This window comes from Populus nigra, chromosome 2, assembly GCF_951802175.1.
Source record: "Populus nigra chromosome 2, ddPopNigr1.1, whole genome shotgun sequence".
NCBI classification, from domain to species: Eukaryota; Viridiplantae; Streptophyta; class Magnoliopsida; order Malpighiales; family Salicaceae; genus Populus; species Populus nigra.
The window spans coordinates 35460176-35480168 of NC_084853.1; the positions used below are offsets into that span (position 1 = coordinate 35460176).

Here is a 19993-nt window from a genome sequence, read left to right on the forward strand (position 1 = left end):
TGTCTCTTGCTTTATAAGCAACTGAAAATAAAACTAATTAGGTGCTCACGTACTCTTCCTCTAAACCACCACACTTCTCCTCCCTCTCTCGTGGTCAAATATACCCGCCCACTAATTGTACGTACGTTTTTCTTCTTGTCAAATGTCAAAGTTGCTGCTGAACCACCCAGCAAACCTCACCAACATGCATGCTTCTAGTTAAATTCATTAATCTCTTCCTGTTTTATTTTACTCCGATAATCAATTCGCTCATGTTTCTTTAGCTTGCTAGCAACAGCCATCATTGCCGGCGCCTCAGCCCCTATCAGATCAACTTAGACTTGTGGTTGGCCGGCACCGAGTACATGTAATAACAGCTAGCAACAAGATCAAGAACATGGCCGAAGCTGCCAAAGTAGCTGAGAAAGATGTGATCACCGCTGTCTACAAAGTTAACCTGCACTGCCAGCAATGTGCACGGGATATCAAGAAGCCTCTTCTGTCCACCCAAGGTGCGTGCATGCATGCATAGTTAATTAAGGTGGAGAATTGATTAGTCTTCGCTTAACTCTCAAAATTAATATGTAAATGCAATGAATGCATGCAGGGGTTCACAGCGTGGAGGCTGATGCTGAGAAGTCCGAAATCAAGGTTAAAGGGGTGATTGACGTGATAAAAATACACAAACTACTAGAGAAATTGAGCAAGAAAAAGGTTGAGCTGGTTTCACCATTGGTTAAGGTCACAGAATCTGTAACGGAGAAGAAGGAAGTAAAGGTTGAAACCAAACCAGCTGTAAGCATATATAGATTAATTGATGTTTAAGACGCAATTATCACAGCTCTATCTTTAATTCATTTCCATGTAAATATGCTGAGCTAACAATGATTTTAATTATCTGTGTTCTATTTTTGAAGCCAAAATTAAGCACCCATTCCATAAAGGTTCACTTGCACTGTGATAAATGTGAGAAAGATCTGCGCGATAAGTTACTGAAGCACAGAAGTAAGGATTTCTTCTCTTCTTTTTTTCATTTTTTAATCAACAATGATGTTAATTCGGACTTAATTCAATCATTATATAATTATTAGTAAAATTATTATGAAGGTATTTACAGTGTGAAGACGGACATGAAAGCACAAACTATAACAGTTGACGGAACAATGGAGGGTGATAAACTAGTAGCTTACATGCGAAAGAAGGTGCACAAAAATGCAGAGATTATACTCCCAAAATCTGAGAAAATGGAGGAAAAGAAAGAAAAGCCAAAAGTCGAGGCTAAACCCAAAGAAGAAAAGGCTGAAATGGTGGAATTCAAGGCAGAGAAGAAAGAAGAAAAGGCTGAAATGGTGGAATTCAAGGCAGAGAAGACAGTGGAGGTAAAGACTGCAGAGAGAGTTGCGCCTTATGTTGTTAACTATGTCTATGCTCCTCAGTTTTTTAGTGGTGAAAATCCACATGACTATGTCTATGCTCCTCAGTTATTTAGTGATGAAAATCCACATGCTTGTTTTATAATGTAGAAGATTCACAAATTAATTTTATATATGTGAGTGTGTGTGTTTGCATTTAATGCCTTAAACGGATACTAATATTGTAGATCCGCATCCGCCGAAGGGTTTTCTTTTGAATTATAAAAAAGAGCTACGAACTTGAGAATTCTTGTGGTGAAAGGGACACCTAGTTTTGCAATAATTCATAAATATGTTTTGTTTCTTTTTATGTATATTTTTGTAATTAATTAGTAAGGTATCTTTGGATTATCCCTCCGATCAACCGAGATTAAATCCATCATTTTTTTTCCTTTTGTTTTTTTGTAATTGCTGGTGTTCAAGTCAGGTTGCACGCATCTTGACTAATCTTACGGACCTTGAAGTTAACGACTATGTAAACTTTCAGTAACCATTATATTAGTAACTTCAGGACTCGAACTTGAAACCACAAGAAAAACAAATCTCTTAATCTCACACTTTTACTACTAGTAATTACTAGATGGTCAATCCATCATTTTTTGAAATATACAAGTCAGCGTGGAATATATGTTTTGTGCTATGGAGACACTTGCTACTTCATCTGGAAAATAACAAAATCGAAGGAGCCTTTTTTTGTTCATGATGCACCCAGCTATATATATATATATATATATATGCAGAAGAAATTAAAGCGCAGTACCTTTCTCATGACATCATTTTTATTACATAATTATGCATGTACTTGTTTAAGAAAATCGTCCAATCCGTCTGCGTGATATCCAGAAAACGCAATCTGTACGAACAGTACTGCCACATATGATTTTCTGCAAGAAAGGATCATATCTCACTGTGTGTGTGAGAGAGAGAGATTAATGAAGGTCCTTCATGGTCATCATCATGCTGAATGCTTTTGTTATTGGTGACTGATATCTTGTAGAAGCTCATAAATTTTGCTATGAACTCTGTTTAAGAAAAAAAAAACGATCAAATTAACATTTATAGCACTGAGAAATAACACTGAATTTTTCTAGTGATAGTTTTTTTTCTTTTTTTTTTACCTTCAATCCTCACAAAAATGTGATCAGCATTTTTCCTTTCCGGATCATGAAGCCTTTTACCAGCCTCCTCATGTCGACTGCGCAGAAATATCAGTTCGTGCTCACTGATCTCTAACATGTTTCCATCATTTCTCTGGTGCATGATGAGAACAAGAATTAAGAATGTAATAACATAAGCTTATAAGATAATTAAAACATATATATATATATATATATGCGCGCTTAATTCTCATACATTGTAGTCCTTATGTAGACCGTCGAGTTGGAGCTGAAATGGCTCATCCAAATGCTTCTTCAGTTCTCCAAGAAGGGACTGTATCAGGGATGATCCGTTTAGTCAGTATATATCAGAGCCTATGATCTGAATCACTACCTACACTGAATTTTGAGAAATTAAATAGGAAAGTTCCTAGCTACCTACCTCGAAAACGAAATCAGGAGATACATCATGCTCTATCAGATTTTGAAGCTTCCCACGGATGATATACAACCTGTTGTTAAGCAAAATTTGTGCAAATTAATTAGCAGCTATCATTTTCTTTATCTCTAATATACCTTAATTAGTTGGCAAAGACAACAGTTCCCAGCTGAATTACGTACTGTTTTGGGCTTTGCTCTTCAACCATATCCTTGGCGATATTTGCAATATCATCTTCCCATCCAGTCAGGATTTCTTGATCTTCCGTGAAGGGATAACTTCAAGCAGGAAAACAGGGTATAAATTAATTAATTACATTAATGAAGACAAGGATATTAAACATTAAGAGTAATTATACATTACTTCACCTTCCGTGCCAGGAGGCTTCAAATGATCGGATGGCTTGACGAAGGTTGTTCTTAGATTTGTCAGCAATCTTTTCAGCCAATGGATATGGCAATTCTATGCCTTCTTGTTCAGCTATGAATTCCAAAACTTGAACAACCTAATTATAAAGTTAACACGTTTGTAAAAGAAAGAAAGAAAGAGATTAATCGTAGCTAGCTAGCTAGTATATATAGTAATTAATATTCCAGTGCTAATATATAGTCACCTCTCTTTTTGAAGGTGGCAAAAGCTGGACAACAGTGCAAAGTGATCTAACTGGTTGAAGCCTAGAGACATCGTTGCAGCAGAAGAAAAATTTACTGAATCCTTTATACCTCTCCAGCACCCACTTAATATAGAGGAGGGCATCTGTAGATAGCATGTCTGCCTCGTACAAAATAATTGCTGCAAATATATATTGTCATTTTTTTTTTATTTTTTCAAGAAAAACCAGTAGGGATCTTGGTTTTTAATTGAATATATCATAGGAATAAAAATAGATAAATACCTCGGCAGTCATCAAGTCTTGACTTGGGATTCATAGGGTTGTTGGAAATAATCCTCTTATTATGATTATTATGTGTTTCCTTGATGAGCTCAACAATGACTTGCTTTTCATAGCCTTTGAGATCAGAGAGATTGACTTCTACGTGTTGGGAGGATACCTTCACTCTTACCTGTATACTTCCAATTTGTTCCCCCTGCATGCCATGCACGGCCACCATAATCATCATTTTTTATTTTTAATTAATTTATTAATTAATTACCAGATGTATGTGTATTAATTGAGAGATTAACCACCTTCAAGTTGAATGACTTGCATTCTTCCCTCGCCTGTGAAGGCATGAAGAAAAACATAAAGAATTCAATGAATTGTTTGTTCGAGCACGTAAGTGGGTTTAATTAAGATTAATCAAGGAATCAAGAAAAAAGAATTAAGCAGTGCGTGTATGAATGAAGGGCAATTGGTGTGTACTAATTAATATTAATTATGAAGGTTAAAAACTCAAGAAAAAAAAAAAACCTGCACTCTCTCCTGTCCAAAGGCTTCCTGAAGCATGGCCCTTATCATGGTTCTCTTTCCAACGCCTGCAGGTCCTTCAAATATGAAATGGTTGCAATCAAAGTCCCTCATCTGTAAATTTTATATATATAGAACGGATTATTTGGCTGTAATGACTCAAAACGCCTCTGGTTAGTAATTAAATTGATCACTCCCACTTGTAATAAATAAAAGAGAGAAGAACAAAACTCACTACACCCTGCATCCTAATGGCTTGATCTCGATTGCAGATGAAATCTTTCAAGGCTTTGGGCTGGTACTTGTTTGCCAACGTAAACTTCCTGTCAATATTCATCACGTCATGAGTACTTGGACAGTCCAGTATGTCACGATGATCATCATTTGTTAGAGATGGTGCTGCAGCAGGTGGTTTTGATTCTGATACTCTCTCCCTCAATGGCTTCTCTTCAGTAACAACTCGTAAGGCATTAACGTCAAGCGTCACCTTCTCTAAGGTCGTCCTGCCTGATGGTTGAGAAGAGAAGGAGGAGGCAGAATGACTGGGAGCTGCAGGTCTTGGCTTCATAGGTTTAATTTTGTCAGTGCTGGTAGCAATTACTGCAGCCGGGGCATTGTTCTCCTTGCCCTTGACGTTGTTAGATTTAGAGGAAATCGAAAAGCAAGAACTCCACTCTTGCATCTTAAAGATGAAAGTTGAAAGAGAAGAGGAAGTGACGGCTGTGGCATGGCTTTCACGGCAGGGACTGGTTGGGGGTATTGGCAAATGATGTCTCTCGCGGCTGATGATGAGGGAATAATCGACGAGGCCCTTGTAATAGGGACTGCATTTTGCGTTCTTGTCATGGAGGATGTTAATGGCTTCTTGTCTTCTATTATGTGCCTCGAGACTCTCCTCGGTTAAGTTGGAATGCCTGGATGACCAATCTGTGCTCTTCCTTCCTGGGAGGATGAAGGTGCCTAGTTTGCCGATGTTACTCCAAGCTTGCCAGTAGGACGACTTGGAGGAGTGATTAAAGTACGCAGATTGGTTGGACGGAGGTAGACGGGGGGCGGCTTTGGATGGTAATGATGTACATGACAGGTAGGGATCGGAAGTGGACTGAGGGATTGCTGGACTCGGCGGCATGGCATAATTTTCGGAGCTGAGATTTCTGTTTGTCCTGGGAAGAGGAGGTGGGGGTGACACTAACTATGGCAAAACATAGGATTATGTGTAAATCAATTTGATTTTGAAGGATATTCCAAAGAATGGCGATTGCATCTATGATCAACAAACGGGTATAATAATAACTTTATTATAATACCACTGCTGATCCGCGGGACTCTTGTGACACGAACTATGCAGAACCTGGAGTTCGACAAAGCACCAGCCTTCAGGTCGTCCATGCCTCTGTCAGAGCATGAATTTCAAGCTACAAAAATCGCTCATGAACTGTTTGATAAGAATTCCCTTCTTGATTTGATTCCTACTCGTGAACTGGTTGATTATCTGATTTTCTATTAGAGGCCTGCTCTATTAACAAGTGCTAGTGTGTACAGGGTCCACAATTTAGCTCTCTATTTTGCCCTTCGCTGTCCTCGAAAAAGAGTTACAGTGAAGCCAAGGCAAAAGAAGTGTTCAAACTCTAGGTTCTTGTAATGGATGGGTGGATTTCTCAGGAAACCACTGATTCGGTGTGATGACCTCCTTTTACCTGATTAGGGAGAACGTAGATGAAGATACAAGTCTCTCTAGGCTTGAGAACGGAACTTTCACCTTCAACTAAATAAATTTATCATAATGTTGCATTGTCTATTCGTCAAACTGGACAGGAATTTGCTGTTTTAGCAAATCGAAGGTGTAGCAAGAATCTTGAATCAGAAATCGAGCGAGCCTATAATAAATTCTAAAATAACTGTACAGAACTCTCAGATGATAAATTTTACAAAATTGCTAGTAACGATGATCTCACTGAACTGCTAGTCTTTGAAGATGATCCAAGAAAACTTCAAAGCTCACATCATCTGTAAACAAGACATCTCCGCCGGGAAGAAGAGTATCAGAGTTGTATGTAGCAGAAGGGTTCAATTTTGCCAGAAGAAAACGGGCCTGAAATGACATAATATGTTAGCAACACAGTACCAAATTAAACACATGTACCAGTTAATTTGATTACAACAGGCCAAATAACCATGCATCTAATACCAAGACACATGGCAATTGATGAAAATAGTTTCAATTTGGATGCATAGGCCCCCCTATAGTAAAGCATATGCAGCAAGCTTGTCTTTATTCGGTCAAGGATACAAGGCAAAAACTCTGTTCAAAACAGTTCAGAGAACTGGCAATAAACTGATGCGTTTGTTTTGGGGGGTTAGTTTTCAGATTCTACAAATTGTTGGCTACAAGCACATAGGAACTAAAAGCCCCTAGAGACTAGCCACGAGGTGCAAAATGCAAAAGCATGTATGTAGTTTTAATCTGTAAAATGTGTAATAACACTATTTGCAAGACACGACAGAAGAAGGCCCTTTTAAAAAATGGGGGAAACAATCTTAACAATGACCCTATTTAGCTCGAATGGTCAATCAAATGTTGTTGATAAAGGTTTCCCCAGATGCTACAAGGGTTTGAAACCTCTGTTTACTAACAGGCAAAAAATCAAATTTATCAATAGCATAAAACCATGTAGTATATGATAAGAAAATGTTTCAAGCAATGAATTTACCACCATCTATTCCATTCTTAGAAGGATAGAAACATTATCCTTGTAAAGCATAAGACTGGTAAACATTAAACTCTCTCTCTCAAAAAAAGAAAAAAGAGTACGCCAAAGTCCCCCTACTTGTCAAATATTTCTCCCTTTTCAGCTTACTTCAGGAAACAGTTGTGGGCCTAACAAAACAACTACATAAAAGCTTTATCTTTTATAAATAACAAGAATGAGACTGATGATAGAGATGATGGCATCTTCTTCCACTAGACATTTTGTCTCGATTGACCAGGCTCTTGGTAAAGAGCCTTGGTAGCAGGTGAAGTGCCTTGCTAACTTAAAAGTGTTTAGCCACGAAGAAACCTTCTGCATGGTGCCTATAGTTCATGTTTAACAACAGTGGTTCTACAGAATGTACATTGTGGTGAAAACTTGAACTTCCAGTCACAAACAGCAAACCAATGTTGCTTATCAAAAAAAAAATTCAAATTCATGTTATCCATAACGAAATGATCATTTACAAGTTGCTAACCTGTGAACCATGCTGATCACAAATGACTAAGCGAGGAACTGGAAACCTTTCCTTGATTATTTCATCTGCATCATCATGAGGAGCTTGCAGCAGCTGGGCAAATGCCTGCAAGGACAAAAATGAATTCACATAAAAAAAAGGGGGGGGGGGAATAAAAAAGAGAGACCATGGCAGCATTAGGGTCACCACTGCCACAAGATTCCAGAACCATATATTCAGTTGTTAGGACAAAATGAACCAAGATTCCAGAACCATTAGGACAAAATTTTGCAATCGCAAACCGAAAACCAAACTCTGAAGATATTTTCCCAGGAGTACATATATTCAGTTGAAAAACTAATTTCATACACATACCCATGATGAATCATGAGACCATCTGCAGGTAATATCTGATGCACTTGTTTGAATGTATGGTAAGGTGATTTGTCATCTAGGACAATTTTTATAGCTTAATGGTGCTTCTTTGCACCTCTAACATTAGAGCTAAGACTGACAAACTAAGCTTTATCCTATCAGTAGTTAGAAAACAAAGCTGATTTTGATGAGCAACCATGAGGTAATTTAGTGGTTCTCAATTATTGCAGAACAAAATGTGATATGAAGAGGTGGAACTGCAATTTTTTAAAAAAATAAAAATAAAAACCAGCATAGGAAATGGTTACTAAACATTTACATGTCACTTCATAAACTTTGAGAGACCAAAGCAAGCCTTTACTAATCACAGTGATCTAGTCAAGATAGTGATCATCATGCTGATGTCATGGGAGTAAAGTTCATTTTCTGAAGTTCACAAACATAGTTGATTATGTTAATTACGTCAAGGATTTAGGTTCTCTCACTGTTACGAATGACCTTGATTATATGTCAGTTTCAGGAAAATGGAGGGGGCTGACATTGGACTTAAACTAAAAGACATGTTTTTTCATTTGGTTTATATGTTATCTTAACAAAGTACCTGATGTTCAGGTTGATTATGATACCCAGCTTTCCGCCATTGAGCAATAGTTGCCCCATGAAAAATGACAACAGTGAAATAAGAGTCCAGAAGCAGAATTCTATCAGCTGCAATGGCAGCCACGTCAAGAAGTGCTGGTTCTGGTCCTGAATGAAACGAATAAGATATCAATGAAGGCTGTATCATCACAGCTGAATTGGCAACATTTTCACGATTCAATATCACTCTGAAGTATGCTGTCTCGTCTGGGCTGTTGTTGAAGACCTGTAGAATAATATTAACTGGAGCATATGAGGATTTCAATGGACCTAACTGGTGAATTTTTGTAAGGGTAAGTGCTTAGCAGATAAACCTTGAATTCATAATATTACCTGGACAAAGTGAATTTTTGTAAGGGTAAGTGCTTAGCAGATAAACCTTGAATTCATAATATTACCTGGACAAACTGAGAACGTCGTAGATGAAACATAAATTGAGGAAATATTGAAAGCCGAGAAGATAGGCTGAAAGAAGATGGACTATCCTTCTGATAGTCTCCAAATCGAGCACATATATGTATCAAAGCTTTGTCTAGCCATCTTATGGGATCAAACTCAGCCTGCTTGCCACGTATCATCAAATAATGCAATGGCAGAATGGTTAAAATTTCAAATACATATTACTCTTTTAATAAGGCAAGCCTATATAAAAAATTGACCCTTTTTCCACCTGTCATAACTTTGGCATGTATCAGTATCTTCCAGTCAACTGTTTTTATCACCCCTTAAAATATGCTAGCAACAAAACAAAAGCTAAAACAATTTCATGAAAAAAGAAACCCTGATTTTCAAAGATGGAAGGTTCTTTCAAAACTGTGTTGACACTCCACAACAAAATGGTGTGGTGGAGTGAAAGCATCTGACATATTTTAAATGCTGCTCATGCCTTTAAGATTCCAAGCCAATTTACCTCTTCCTTTTGGGAGGGAGGGAGCGTGCAGTTACAGCAATTTATATTATTAATCGTGCACGCACCCTTATTATCTGGACATAGTCCATAAGAAGCTCGTTTTCATGCAAAACCTTCATATTCACACGAGTTTTTGGAATTCTCTTATATGTCAGCATTCTTGCATACAATCACTCAAAATTTGACCCCCGAGCATGAAAATGCTTTTTCCTATTTTATCCACATCCTCAGAAAAGATGGAAAAGTTTTTGATATAGAAAATCAACATTTTTTTTATCTTGAAAATCAAACATTATCTGTTTCTAGGGATGTAGTCTTCCATGAAAAAAATTTTCCCTTTGAAACTAATCAGCAAGAAAGTTCCACTCTATTATGCTAGCAACAGAAGGGAAGAAGCTAAAATAACTTCCTCATGAAAAAAAAAACGGTTTGAAGGTTCCCTAAAACTGGGAAGTGGCATAATCTCAATTAACTCATTCTTATCTTCACAAACCATCAAATAAGTGGTACTTACAAAAACAAATAAAGAGTGGTTCTTATTCTAATATTTTAGTGTTTCATAAGCCACTCACTAGACTTGATCAATCACTGTTTGTTTCTAAATTTAGTTGTGCGCGTCTTTCTGCACAACAGAGAGCTTAAAATTTCTGATGCCAAGGGGATCCTAGAAGAAAAAACTATGAGAAATTCTCAGCATAAATCATTACACACTCCTTTAAAACTTGTAAAAGAAATCCTCAGTTACTAGAGTGAGAGCAAATCCAATATATTCAGATACCAACATAGATGGTAAAAAGAATGCTTGCACATACTTTGGGTCTCACTATTTCATATCCAAAAATATTCAAAAGCCATCAAAGATTTTATAGCTACCTCATTTTCCATTTTGAAAGACACTAGGCGTGCCATAGCTACAGCAGCTGCTTCTTGGTCAAATCCAGCAATCAAATCCTAAAGCATATAAAAATAGATTGAGTTACAAATAAAAATTCACAATCACTTGGAAGAAAAGGGAGGGGAAAAAATGATCCATACCCTTCATTAGATGAAAGAATGAGCCCCCTAGCATTTCTATTCCATTAATTTGTGGAAAGAGCAAACAGTAAACCAAATATTGAATATGATTTAAAGCACCAATAGATATATTTGTGTGGTCAACACACCCATTACCTGACCAAACTTCAGTAACCTGAAATAACATGTGCACAGCCTTCTATCCTTAAGCATTTTCACACACAATATTAAAAAGCATAATTGAGAAGCCCATGTTGTTCTGGAAGATCACAGGAGATATTGTTAATAAAATATATATTTAGGGACAAGAGGTTGAGAAGCTTGACAGTATTTTATTCTGCATGACATACTGCCTGTCAACGCACTAATCTCCTATAATACCATGTGATCACCTTTCATCACTAGATCAAGTCAAGATGGCACTTTGTTGCTAATATATAAAGAGAGAGTATCACCACAATTCATTAAACATGTATGGGAATTTCGAGTTCCCGGTAACAAATATGAGAAGGAGAACTACTATATTCAGAGAAAAAGATTAGGAAAACCCATTTCCCCATGTCACCTGAATGCAGTTTTTTATTATTATTTTATTTTATTTTTTTGTGACAGAGAGACAGGTATGGTATGGTATGGTCAGAATAGCTCAGTAGGCCACAGTTTTATTAAGGCAATCTGTTTTCCTACTATTCATGGATTTGAGATATAACAGCTCATCACACAAGAAGGCAGATAGGTTGAGAAGCTTGACAGTATTTTATTCTGCATGACATACTGCCTGTCAACACACTAATCTCCTATAATACCATGTGATAACCTTTCATTGCTAGATTAAGTCAAGATGGCACTTTGTTGCTAATATATAAAGAGAGAGTATCACCAGAATTCACTAAAAGCATATGGGAATTTCAAGCTCCCGGTAACAAATATGAAAAGGAGAACTACTATATTCAGAGAAAAAGAATAGGAAAACCCATTTTCCCATGTCACCTGAATGCAGTTTTTTTTATTATTTTATTTTATTTTTGTGCGACAGAGGGACAGGTATGGTATGGTCAGAATAGCTCAGTAGGCCACAGTTTTGTTAAGGCAACCTGTTTTCCTACTATTCATGGATTTGAGATATAACAGCTCATCACGCAGGAATGCTGATAGGTGTGACACATAAAATAAGTTCATAACATAATTTCTTCACTTCTATTCTTCTCCCACATATATCCCAGTTCTATAGGAATGGCTGGCAGGAAAACAATACATATGAGAAGTATAAGATCAGAAATACCTTTTTGGACTCAGATTTTTCATAAATACAATTGATATTCTCTTTAATAAAGCAACATGTACACAAATGAAAAAATTACAAATTTAGTAATAATGGCATGGTAAGAATATTAAGTATATTATGTCTCTTAGATTGATGTCTAAAATCCTTGGCCACCCAGGACTTTCCTCTTTCTAGTCAAACACCCAGAAATATACTAGTTACTTTTTTATTTCATAAATGAGCCCTGATTATTAATGAGATTGTATTTTATTATATTAAAGAGCATCCCTGCTTGTTTTAAGCTCTAATAGGATTAACTAGTCCAAGAAAAATAGATGGAACAACAATGCTTCACATATAAGAGGGCAGCAGAGCTTGCCTGAGCACTTCCAGGTCCAGCAACCCATCTTCTTGAGAGGGTTGTTACACGAAGTCTCATTTGACCACTACCATGCTGATAGCTGTAGCAAATTACCATTAATAAGTCAGAGGTCCATCCATCTTTTCCAAGAAGAAAAATATCAGGTAACTGACCACTCAAAAAATCATAAGCTTGGCATACTAAGTCAAAAATTGGAAGTAGAATTGATAGCTTGAGGGTTGTTGAGCAGTAGCATCTGGGCTGTCCTTCTTTGCAATTTCAAATATTAGACATAAAGTTGTAGCTTTGTCCAGGCCACACATCTTCCATGCACTTGTATTTCCCTGGCCTACAACTGTGTCTGAGCACAAAGGACCTTTCTGCACAAATTCACGGACAAGTAAACATTGAAAAAACCCAAGAAGAAAAGGAAAACCACTCAAAGATCCATTGGATTATACCTTTTCAAGTGATGCACAAGGACCAATAATGCCTTGAACTTTGATATCCTTTGAGCAGTTTACCTCAAATATACCACTACATTGCATGTGAGAAAAATAATTTCTTAATATAGTTTTGCAGTCCAAGTAATCAAAAATAAACCAAAACAGAACAACCTAGTAAATATCCATTGTTTGGTTAGATACAGTATACACTTAAAACACTTATGATTAGAGTTCGACATAATTGAAAATAATGTCACTTCATAAAAAAAAGAATTTAAAAAAAAAAACACACTCTCTCTCAGCATACTCTTTCTATCCCTCTTTCCGCAGCCTCTTTCTCTCCATCTCTTTCAAAAAAGAGAGAGAAAAGAGAGAAAGGGAAGGAAAAAAACAACACAAACTTCCTTTATGCCCATTAGAATCTGAATTTTACTTCACTAAAACAAATTATCAAGTTATTTAATTATGCTTGATTAAGAGATTAAAAAAACTAACAAAAAAATCAGAAAAGATAAAAAGTTTTGATTGTAACTCTCCCTTTACCTTTGCAAATCCAACTCCTAATTCACTCCTTTTATTAATCAACAAGAAAACCCTAAAAAGTTTATAGCTTTGATTTCAATTCTTGGTTTTTCATACTTTATACCAAACAAAATGCTAAACTAAACAAAACTCATTTTTCTTCGTCAAAAGTTTTGTATTTTATACTAATTTATTGATTGACATTCCTTCTTTCTACAATTTGTGCATCAAATCAAAACACGCGTACCATTTTTAAATCAACAGAAAGGGTTTGTTGAAACAGAGAAGGGTGGAAAGGAAGGGACCAAGCTAGAGATGGAGAGAAAGAGTCTGTTGAAGGGCAAGAGAGAGAGAGTGTTATTTTAATGATGTGGCTTAATTGTTTAATGACATGGCATCTGTTTTAGTGGGACCAAGCTGTAACTTATAGTAGTTACAACTTGATAAGTCCTAGGAGGAATTAGCTTTATTAGGTTTTTCCCGTTCTACATAGACCTAGTATTTTCTTATTTAGGAATCTAAATCCTTTAAGGATTTGGACTACTAAAACTCTATAAATAAGCATGTAGTCTTTCAATATTATTAATTGAAGTTTATGAATAAAATTTCAGCAATTTTCTTTTGATTAAGTGACTCAATCTGCCTTCAGTGTTACTCATAAGAGCCCTAGGTGTGAATCTTAGGTTTTGCTATCCTCTAGGTGTGACTCCTAGAAATCCATCCACATGCTTCCTCATAATCCACAAGAAATCTACATCAACACAGCCTAAACAGCCTCTGAAACTTAGATTCAGAACAGCCCCTAATCTGTACCGCATCACCACAAACCCTAGGTATGTCACTAAACCAATTTTTTCCTACATTAGTTAGTTTCTAATCCTTATGGATTAGATTCACAAATTATTAGAAGATTGACAAATGAGTTTTCAGTTACAAGTTGATTTATTTCATCCAAAACTGAACATATATCCTTGGGCTTAGACTAAACCCCACACAGATTTCCCTAGTTGTTCACTACTTCAATCATCGAATCAACACTAACAAAATGCATGTCGCCACTGCAGAATTTCCTCCAAGCTGAAAATTCAGTCACCCCAATAAAGTCATGAACACTCTTGTTCCTCCTTAAATTCAAACCTAGGCTGTTTGATGGAGTGATGCATAGTCAGTTGGCCACTCATGCCCAAGAAAACTATGGTTTTATTACCTTTTCATTTTATTTGCATAAATGAATACTAAAACTAAAGTTATTTCCTATTTTGTTCAGAATATAAGGGGGAGTTTCAGCAGTTTATTAATGTCCATGCTACTGTTACCGCTACAAATCACGACACTACAGTATGCTATATTCATAGCTAACTCAAATTTTCATGTATAATTGCATTGTAGGTTCAGTGTTATGATGTAGGACAACTTTGGATTACCGTCCCCCAAAGGAGTCATGGTGACCTAGGTTCTGAGAATTGAGAATTAGGAATTCTAGGAAGAAATTAGGGGTTTTATTGCAGTTAGGAATAGTAAGCAATTACTGAAACAAGAAGAAAAGGAAGAAAGGGAAGACAAAGAAGAAAAATAGTGCTTAGAGAAAAAAGAAGAGGATAAGCAAGGCCAAAACTGTTAAATCAAACTAAAATACTTATAATCTATTATTCAGAATCCTTACAATTACATAGAATAATTCTACATTTTAAGGCAACATAAGCCCTTGTTGACTTAAACTAAGAAGCAAATCAAAAACTGAATACGAAAAGGAAACTACAACTAATAGAAAACTCATAATTAAGGAGTACTGTAGTTTCCTAAATTGTAAAAAGATTCCCAAGTAAGGTATGTTACCAAACAATGAAAGAACAAAAGAAAAGAAAAAGAAAATACAGAATTAAATATCAAAACAAGGAATTAAGGAGCATCCTTGGCTTTTGCTGCATCATAATAATATTTTGTCGTTTAATTTGTGTTTTTGAGCTCATTGGCCATGGTGGATAAGATTGATTGCTATTAAGGTTATGGCAATGAAAACTCAGTAACTTAAACAAGCTTAGAAATGTATTATCCAGTTAAGAACTTGTGAACATGTAGGAGTTCATTTTTCTTCGAAATCCAGTGCTTATGCTTTGTCAAAAGGTTTGATTACTTGCACCAGCTAATGTGAATCTAATTGCTTGATCTCCATAAAATTAAGTCAGACTAAAAAATAAAAATCACATACAGCAACAATAACACAGCAAGCACATGCACGAGGCCATACTCACAATGACCAGATTTATAGTTGCTTTAAAGTAAAGCCAAAAGTTTGGCAAGTGACAGGAGAATTGCAGAGTTTAAGAAATCTCAAAAATAATAATGTGAAACTCCATAGATAAACATAAAAGGAGATTGAAGAAATCTCACTTTGATGATAGTCCAAGATCATGGTCACCCGACTGGAAAATACGTCTGAGAGAATCCTTAAAGACTGAATGGCCAAAGCTTTCTGCAAGCACAACAAGCCCACCAGTTTTTTCAATGGCAACTTTAAGCTCAGCAACTCCCACCTAGGAAGACAGACAAGCAAAAGAAGCGCATCATGATTTTCAATCCATATAGCATTCAAGAAAGTTGCAACTATAACAATGATTATGATGAGAATAAATATTTAAAAATCAGAAGGCAGCATATCAAATGTGTGTAGGGACCAAAAACGTCGCAACATCATACTGACTTTGTTCCCCAAATGGCTAAGAACAAAAATAATTAGAGAGCCCAAAGGGAGAGTGACAAAGAAAGCATTATGACTGCCACGCTATCCAGAAAAGTTAGACCAAAAAAGATGGATAGCAAAGAGCTCAATTAATAGATGTCTAGTGAATAAGTACTCAACCATGGAGCAACTGTAGTATACAAAGTTATTTATGTATTTGACACAAAAAAGCTAATGGCCTAGTTGTTGACATTAAGTTTTTTGACATGCAATGTAGCTCTACAGCACCATGTTATAAGACTCGACTCAGCCTAGCAGGTCAATCTAGTGACCCGCCGACCTAGGGCTTGGCCTGGGCCAAGTTAGTGGAAAAACCTGGATTTTTTACCAAAACAAAGTCATTTTGGGTTTTTACCAAAAAACCATTAATAAAAATGAAATGATGTTGTTTCACGGTTTTTTAAAAAATTTAAAGCTCGAGTTGAGCCGTGGTCAACCCACCCAACCTGAGACACGGGCCTTGGACCGGGTTGATCCCCGGGTCGGGTCTTATAACCATGTTGGTGCATCTTGTTCCAACAACAAAAAATATTTCTAAAACTACAAAATCCATTCAAACAGTTTCAGTAAAAAGGTAAACTAGAAAGTTGTGCTTTACTTTGTGAGTGCCCTTTCGTCAAGATATTTGCAAAAGGAATACAAAAAAGGATATATATATAGCATCATATGGATTGTAAAATTCCCCTTCTTTCTTCCATCCATACATATAGATACAATGTACTCATAAAGTTACACACACACTAGACCAGTAAGTGCTTCTTGTAAGAGTTGAATATTACCTGGTCAAGTGCACAAGCAAAAAGATCGAGCACATGGCCTTGATGTACAAGCTGCTTAGCAAGTCCCTCATAGAACTTGACAGCTTTATGATAATAAGGAGCAGAGTCCTTATCGAGGTCCTTGTGAGAACGAATTGGTTCAGAGAGATTCTTTGACACAATCTAGAAGAAATTCATGAGCAATAAATAAAAAAATAAATGCCGGGAAAAAAGACATAAAAAGAAAAGAAAAATTGAGGATGCAATATAAGAAAAGGTAATGCATGAATATACTCATAAAAGTTACAAGAGATGAAGTAGAAACATTACAATGGAAAATGGGATAACTAACTAAGAGCAAACATGGAAGCAGTATCTGGGTAATTGACTATACTGTAATGTACGAGTTAGAACTGAGAAACACAAGTTTAGACGCAGCGAAATCATGTAAGATCCATGTAAGCAAGCAGAAGTCCAGTTTAGAATTAGAATTTTGAACCAACAAACATGGTGAGGTATTAGATAAATAAAAGGAAACATGGTGAAGTCCAGTAAATCAAAGGAAACAAAGTCCTTACAGCACCAAGTCCTTCAGTAGATGGACCACCAATGAAAGCCAAGATTCTAGCACCGGAACCAGGAACACAAGCTCCTAACAAACAAGCAGCAACACTGAGTGCAGTGCTGGTGCACCTGCTAGCCCGCTGATCGGGAGGAACAGGCCAAGGATCTTTCTGCAGTTCCTCCAGCACCTTTTTTCAATTTAATAAATTTATCAAATTAATTAAACAACTCCATAAGAAGATTATACTGTAATTATCACAAAATGCAGTGTAAATAGGAATTGAAAAAGTACGGAATTGAGCGTAAATTCGCATTGGGAGGCAGGCAAGAGGAAGCGGGAAATGCTATCGGCAGAGAGACCATCCTTAGCGCCGGCAATGACACCAGTAGGGGGCTTGGGTTTCTTAAGAAAGAATCCCATCTGCTCGAGAAGCTGCTCCTTGGAGACATCCTTGGAGCCCTTAAAAACGTAGGTCTTGGTGATTTCACCAAAGCCAAGCTCGTGAACGTGGACCAGAGTACCAAATGTGATCAGACCCACCAGGGAGTTCTCATGGAGGAGTTCGATGGCCTGAGACAGGGCCGACTTGAGGAAAGCCATCTCCTCCTCGATCATACACGTGTCCACCACGAACATGAATATCATCGGTGACGGAGCGGAGGAAGAGATCGTCTGAGGGTCCTCGAACTCGATAGTAGTGTACTGAGAGAAGAGCTCGGCGGGGAGGTTATCGTCGGAGATGGAGGCATAGTGAGGAGGGAACTGGTTACGTTGAAAACAGAAGGGGCAGATCCAGATCTTGGCAGAGAAATCAACGGTGCAGAATGGATTGAGGATGGAGCGGCAGGCGCGGCAGCGTAGGGGAGAGTAGGGGAGAACGGGCATGTTAGGGAAGGGCTTGATCGGAGTGTAAATGGCGGAGACAGGGACCACACAGTTGCTCGATTCTTGCTTGGTGCCCGGCAGTACGTTCCACGGCATTCTCACGCCGTCCTGAGCTTCAAGCTCGACGAATTCCCCCATCACCCAATAGTTTTCCGATTCGATTCGCAGGTTCCAACGGATCACTCCTCGCCTCCTCCTCTCTGCGTTCCTATTCTTTCCTTTTCCTTCTTTCTTTCTTTCGCAGTAGTTTTCACTTCTTGTACGGGTTTTTTTCTTCCTTAAAACCAAAATAAAAATATAAGTTTGTTTTAGCCACTCATGTTCTAGGAAATTCTTAATCTTGTCCAAGAGAAATTAGAGATTTCAATTTCATCCAGACGACACTGTTGATCAAGGTTGTTAAAATTGCGATTCAACTCGTAAAATCGTATGATATTCGATTTTACGAGTCAATATAGGCTAAACGTACTAAATTGTTCATAAAACTCAGAAAATGGGTAAAATCGGGTTAAAATCGTTAAAATCGGGTGAAATCGCGTAAAAACACGATTTCACACGCGATTTTACGCGTTTGGCAGAAAATAACAATTGTGCGCCACTGTTCCCTCCAACTCCAGGTGTCAAGCGCGTATTGGCTTATTGGCTATTACACAATACACAACTACACACTACACATAATCACAGAACAAAAGCAAATAATTAACACGTTCTTTCTTCAATCTTCATCTTTCTTCATCTTTCTTCATCAACTTTCACACAACATAGCAAAAGGAAAAATCAAAATCCCTAAGTCAACAATTGCTTTCTTCATCCTTATTCTCCTTCTCTCAGCTGTCCAAGTTCCAAAAATCAACCACTGGTCCACCACCAACAACCTTTTTTCTCACTAGCCACCGTGAGATCCAGATTTCAGACAACAACAGCGGCGGCTCTCCAGTTATCCAGTCTTCATCAGCCATCGTAAGTTATTCTATTTATCTTTTTTCACTTTCTGCAAATAGCATCATGATTTAGAGTTTAGAGTAATTTATTTGTAAAATTGCAAATATGTTCATGTCCCCTATGTCTTGGGTCTCTCACCAAATCCCAAACACGGTGAATTTATAGAGAACTGTGAATTTTATAATTTACACAACTGTTTGAATTTTTATTTTTTGATGGGTTAGGTTTCGAAAACAAGTCTGTGAATTTTTTGATAACAGTGTTTGCTAATTGTTTGTGAATGCTTGAGTTGAGTACGTTTGACTGTTGTCTAGCAGTGTTTTGTTTTGTTAAATTTGTCTGTGAATTTGTTTTGATAACAGTGTTTCGATAACAAAGTCTGTTAAACAAGTCTGTGCATTTGTTTTGATAACAGTGTTTCGAACTTTCGATAACAAAAAATGTTTTGATTTTGAATGTTATATAGATGGCAGAAACAAGTCTGTGCATTTGTTTGTAGTGTTTTGGTTCACAGTAGATAACTAGAGAGGAAAACACTTTGACAGAATGGTTTAACAGAAAACTAGGTTCTGATTTTGAAAATGGTTTACTTGTTTATTTTTCAGAGCTTACAGGTTTGAGAGGAAAACATTACAAACAACAATTAAATCATTTTTCGTTTTGGATTCAATGTTTTGGTTACTGATTTTAATTAGTTTTTGAATTCAGTATTATGGTAATTCTTTATTGATAGCTGGATGTTTAATATCTAAAATGTTTCTGAATTCAGTATTAGTTTTTTTGATAGCTAAATGTTTAATATCAAAATTAATTACAATCATAAAATGTTTGGATTGATTACAGGGTTGATTTGAGTTGATCCTTGAATTGTTAAACTTATGGCATCTAGAAAAAAATGTTTCTGGTAATAAGCTTGATATGGGATAGCAGTATGGTATAGATGTTGATAAGAATTTTAGAAAAGTTATGTGCAGGTATTGTCAAAAAATTATTAGTGAACGTATTTTTCGTTTCAAACAGCATTTGACTT

General features: G+C 36.7%; 3 protein-coding genes across 3 annotated transcripts; 1 reads left to right on the forward strand and 2 right to left on the reverse strand.

The window, feature by feature from the left end:
* Positions 1–247: 247 nt before the first annotated feature.
* On the forward strand, positions 248–1742 carry LOC133681571 (heavy metal-associated isoprenylated plant protein 4). The gene is made up of 4 exons (XM_062104654.1): positions 248–491; positions 587–774; positions 897–984; positions 1087–1742. The coding sequence occupies exons 1-4, from the start codon at positions 377–379 to the stop codon at positions 1500–1502; spliced, it is 807 nt and encodes a 268-aa protein (XP_061960638.1). The 5' UTR covers positions 248–376; the 3' UTR covers positions 1503–1742.
* A 473-nt stretch (positions 1743–2215) lies between these two features.
* On the reverse strand, positions 2216–5464 carry LOC133682944 (replication factor C subunit 3-like). Its single transcript, XM_062106470.1, has 11 exons — positions 4571–5464; positions 4339–4449; positions 4116–4148; positions 3823–4015; positions 3541–3719; positions 3296–3432; positions 3110–3205; positions 2931–3000; positions 2745–2822; positions 2570–2642; positions 2216–2413 (listed from the first exon to the last, which is right to left on the reverse strand). Exons 1-11 carry the CDS (start codon positions 5462–5464, stop codon positions 2289–2291), a joined length of 1989 nt encoding a protein of 662 aa, XP_061962454.1. The 3' UTR covers positions 2216–2288.
* Positions 5465–6075: 611 nt separating this feature from the next.
* On the reverse strand, positions 6076–18295 carry LOC133682351 (protein transport protein SEC23 C). Its single transcript, XM_062105657.1, has 12 exons — positions 17428–18295; positions 17150–17323; positions 16593–16754; positions 15465–15607; positions 12567–12642; positions 12307–12485; positions 12124–12205; positions 10340–10417; positions 8955–9116; positions 8519–8782; positions 7564–7668; positions 6076–6427 (listed from the first exon to the last, which is right to left on the reverse strand). Exons 1-12 carry the CDS (start codon positions 18157–18159, stop codon positions 6287–6289), a joined length of 2298 nt encoding a protein of 765 aa, XP_061961641.1. The 5' UTR covers positions 18160–18295; the 3' UTR covers positions 6076–6286.
* Between the last annotated feature and the right edge of the window lie 1698 nt (positions 18296–19993).

Excerpts from the sequence above, each read along its gene's own strand:
- LOC133681571 (XM_062104654.1), top strand. The coding sequence starts at position 377 with ATGGCCGAAGCTGCCAAAGTAGCTGAGAAAGATGTGATCACCGCTGTC. Across the intron at positions 775-896 it reads AGGTTGAAACCAAACCAGCT|CCAAAATTAAGCACCCATTC; the intron begins GTAAGCATATAT and ends CTATTTTTGAAG. Across the intron at positions 985-1,086 it reads TAAGTTACTGAAGCACAGAA|GTATTTACAGTGTGAAGACG; the intron begins GTAAGGATTTCT and ends ATTATTATGAAG.
- LOC133682351 (XM_062105657.1), bottom strand. The coding sequence starts at position 18,159 with ATGGGGGAATTCGTCGAGCTTGAAGCTCAGGACGGCGTGAGAATGCCG. Across the intron at positions 9,117-10,339 it reads CTTTCAAAATGGAAAATGAG|GCTGAGTTTGATCCCATAAG; the intron begins GTAGCTATAAAA and ends CGTGGCAAGCAG. Across the intron at positions 6,428-7,563 it reads GTGATCAGCATGGTTCACAG|GCCCGTTTTCTTCTGGCAAA; the intron begins GTTAGCAACTTG and ends ATGTCATTTCAG.
- LOC133682944 (XM_062106470.1), bottom strand. The coding sequence starts at position 5,464 with ATGCCGCCGAGTCCAGCAATCCCTCAGTCCACTTCCGATCCCTACCTG. Across the intron at positions 3,206-3,295 it reads GAAGCCTCCTGGCACGGAAG|TTATCCCTTCACGGAAGATC; the intron begins GTGAAGTAATGT and ends TCCTGCTTGAAG. Across the intron at positions 3,001-3,109 it reads GAAGAGCAAAGCCCAAAACA|GTTGTATATCATCCGTGGGA; the intron begins GTACGTAATTCA and ends GCTTAACAACAG.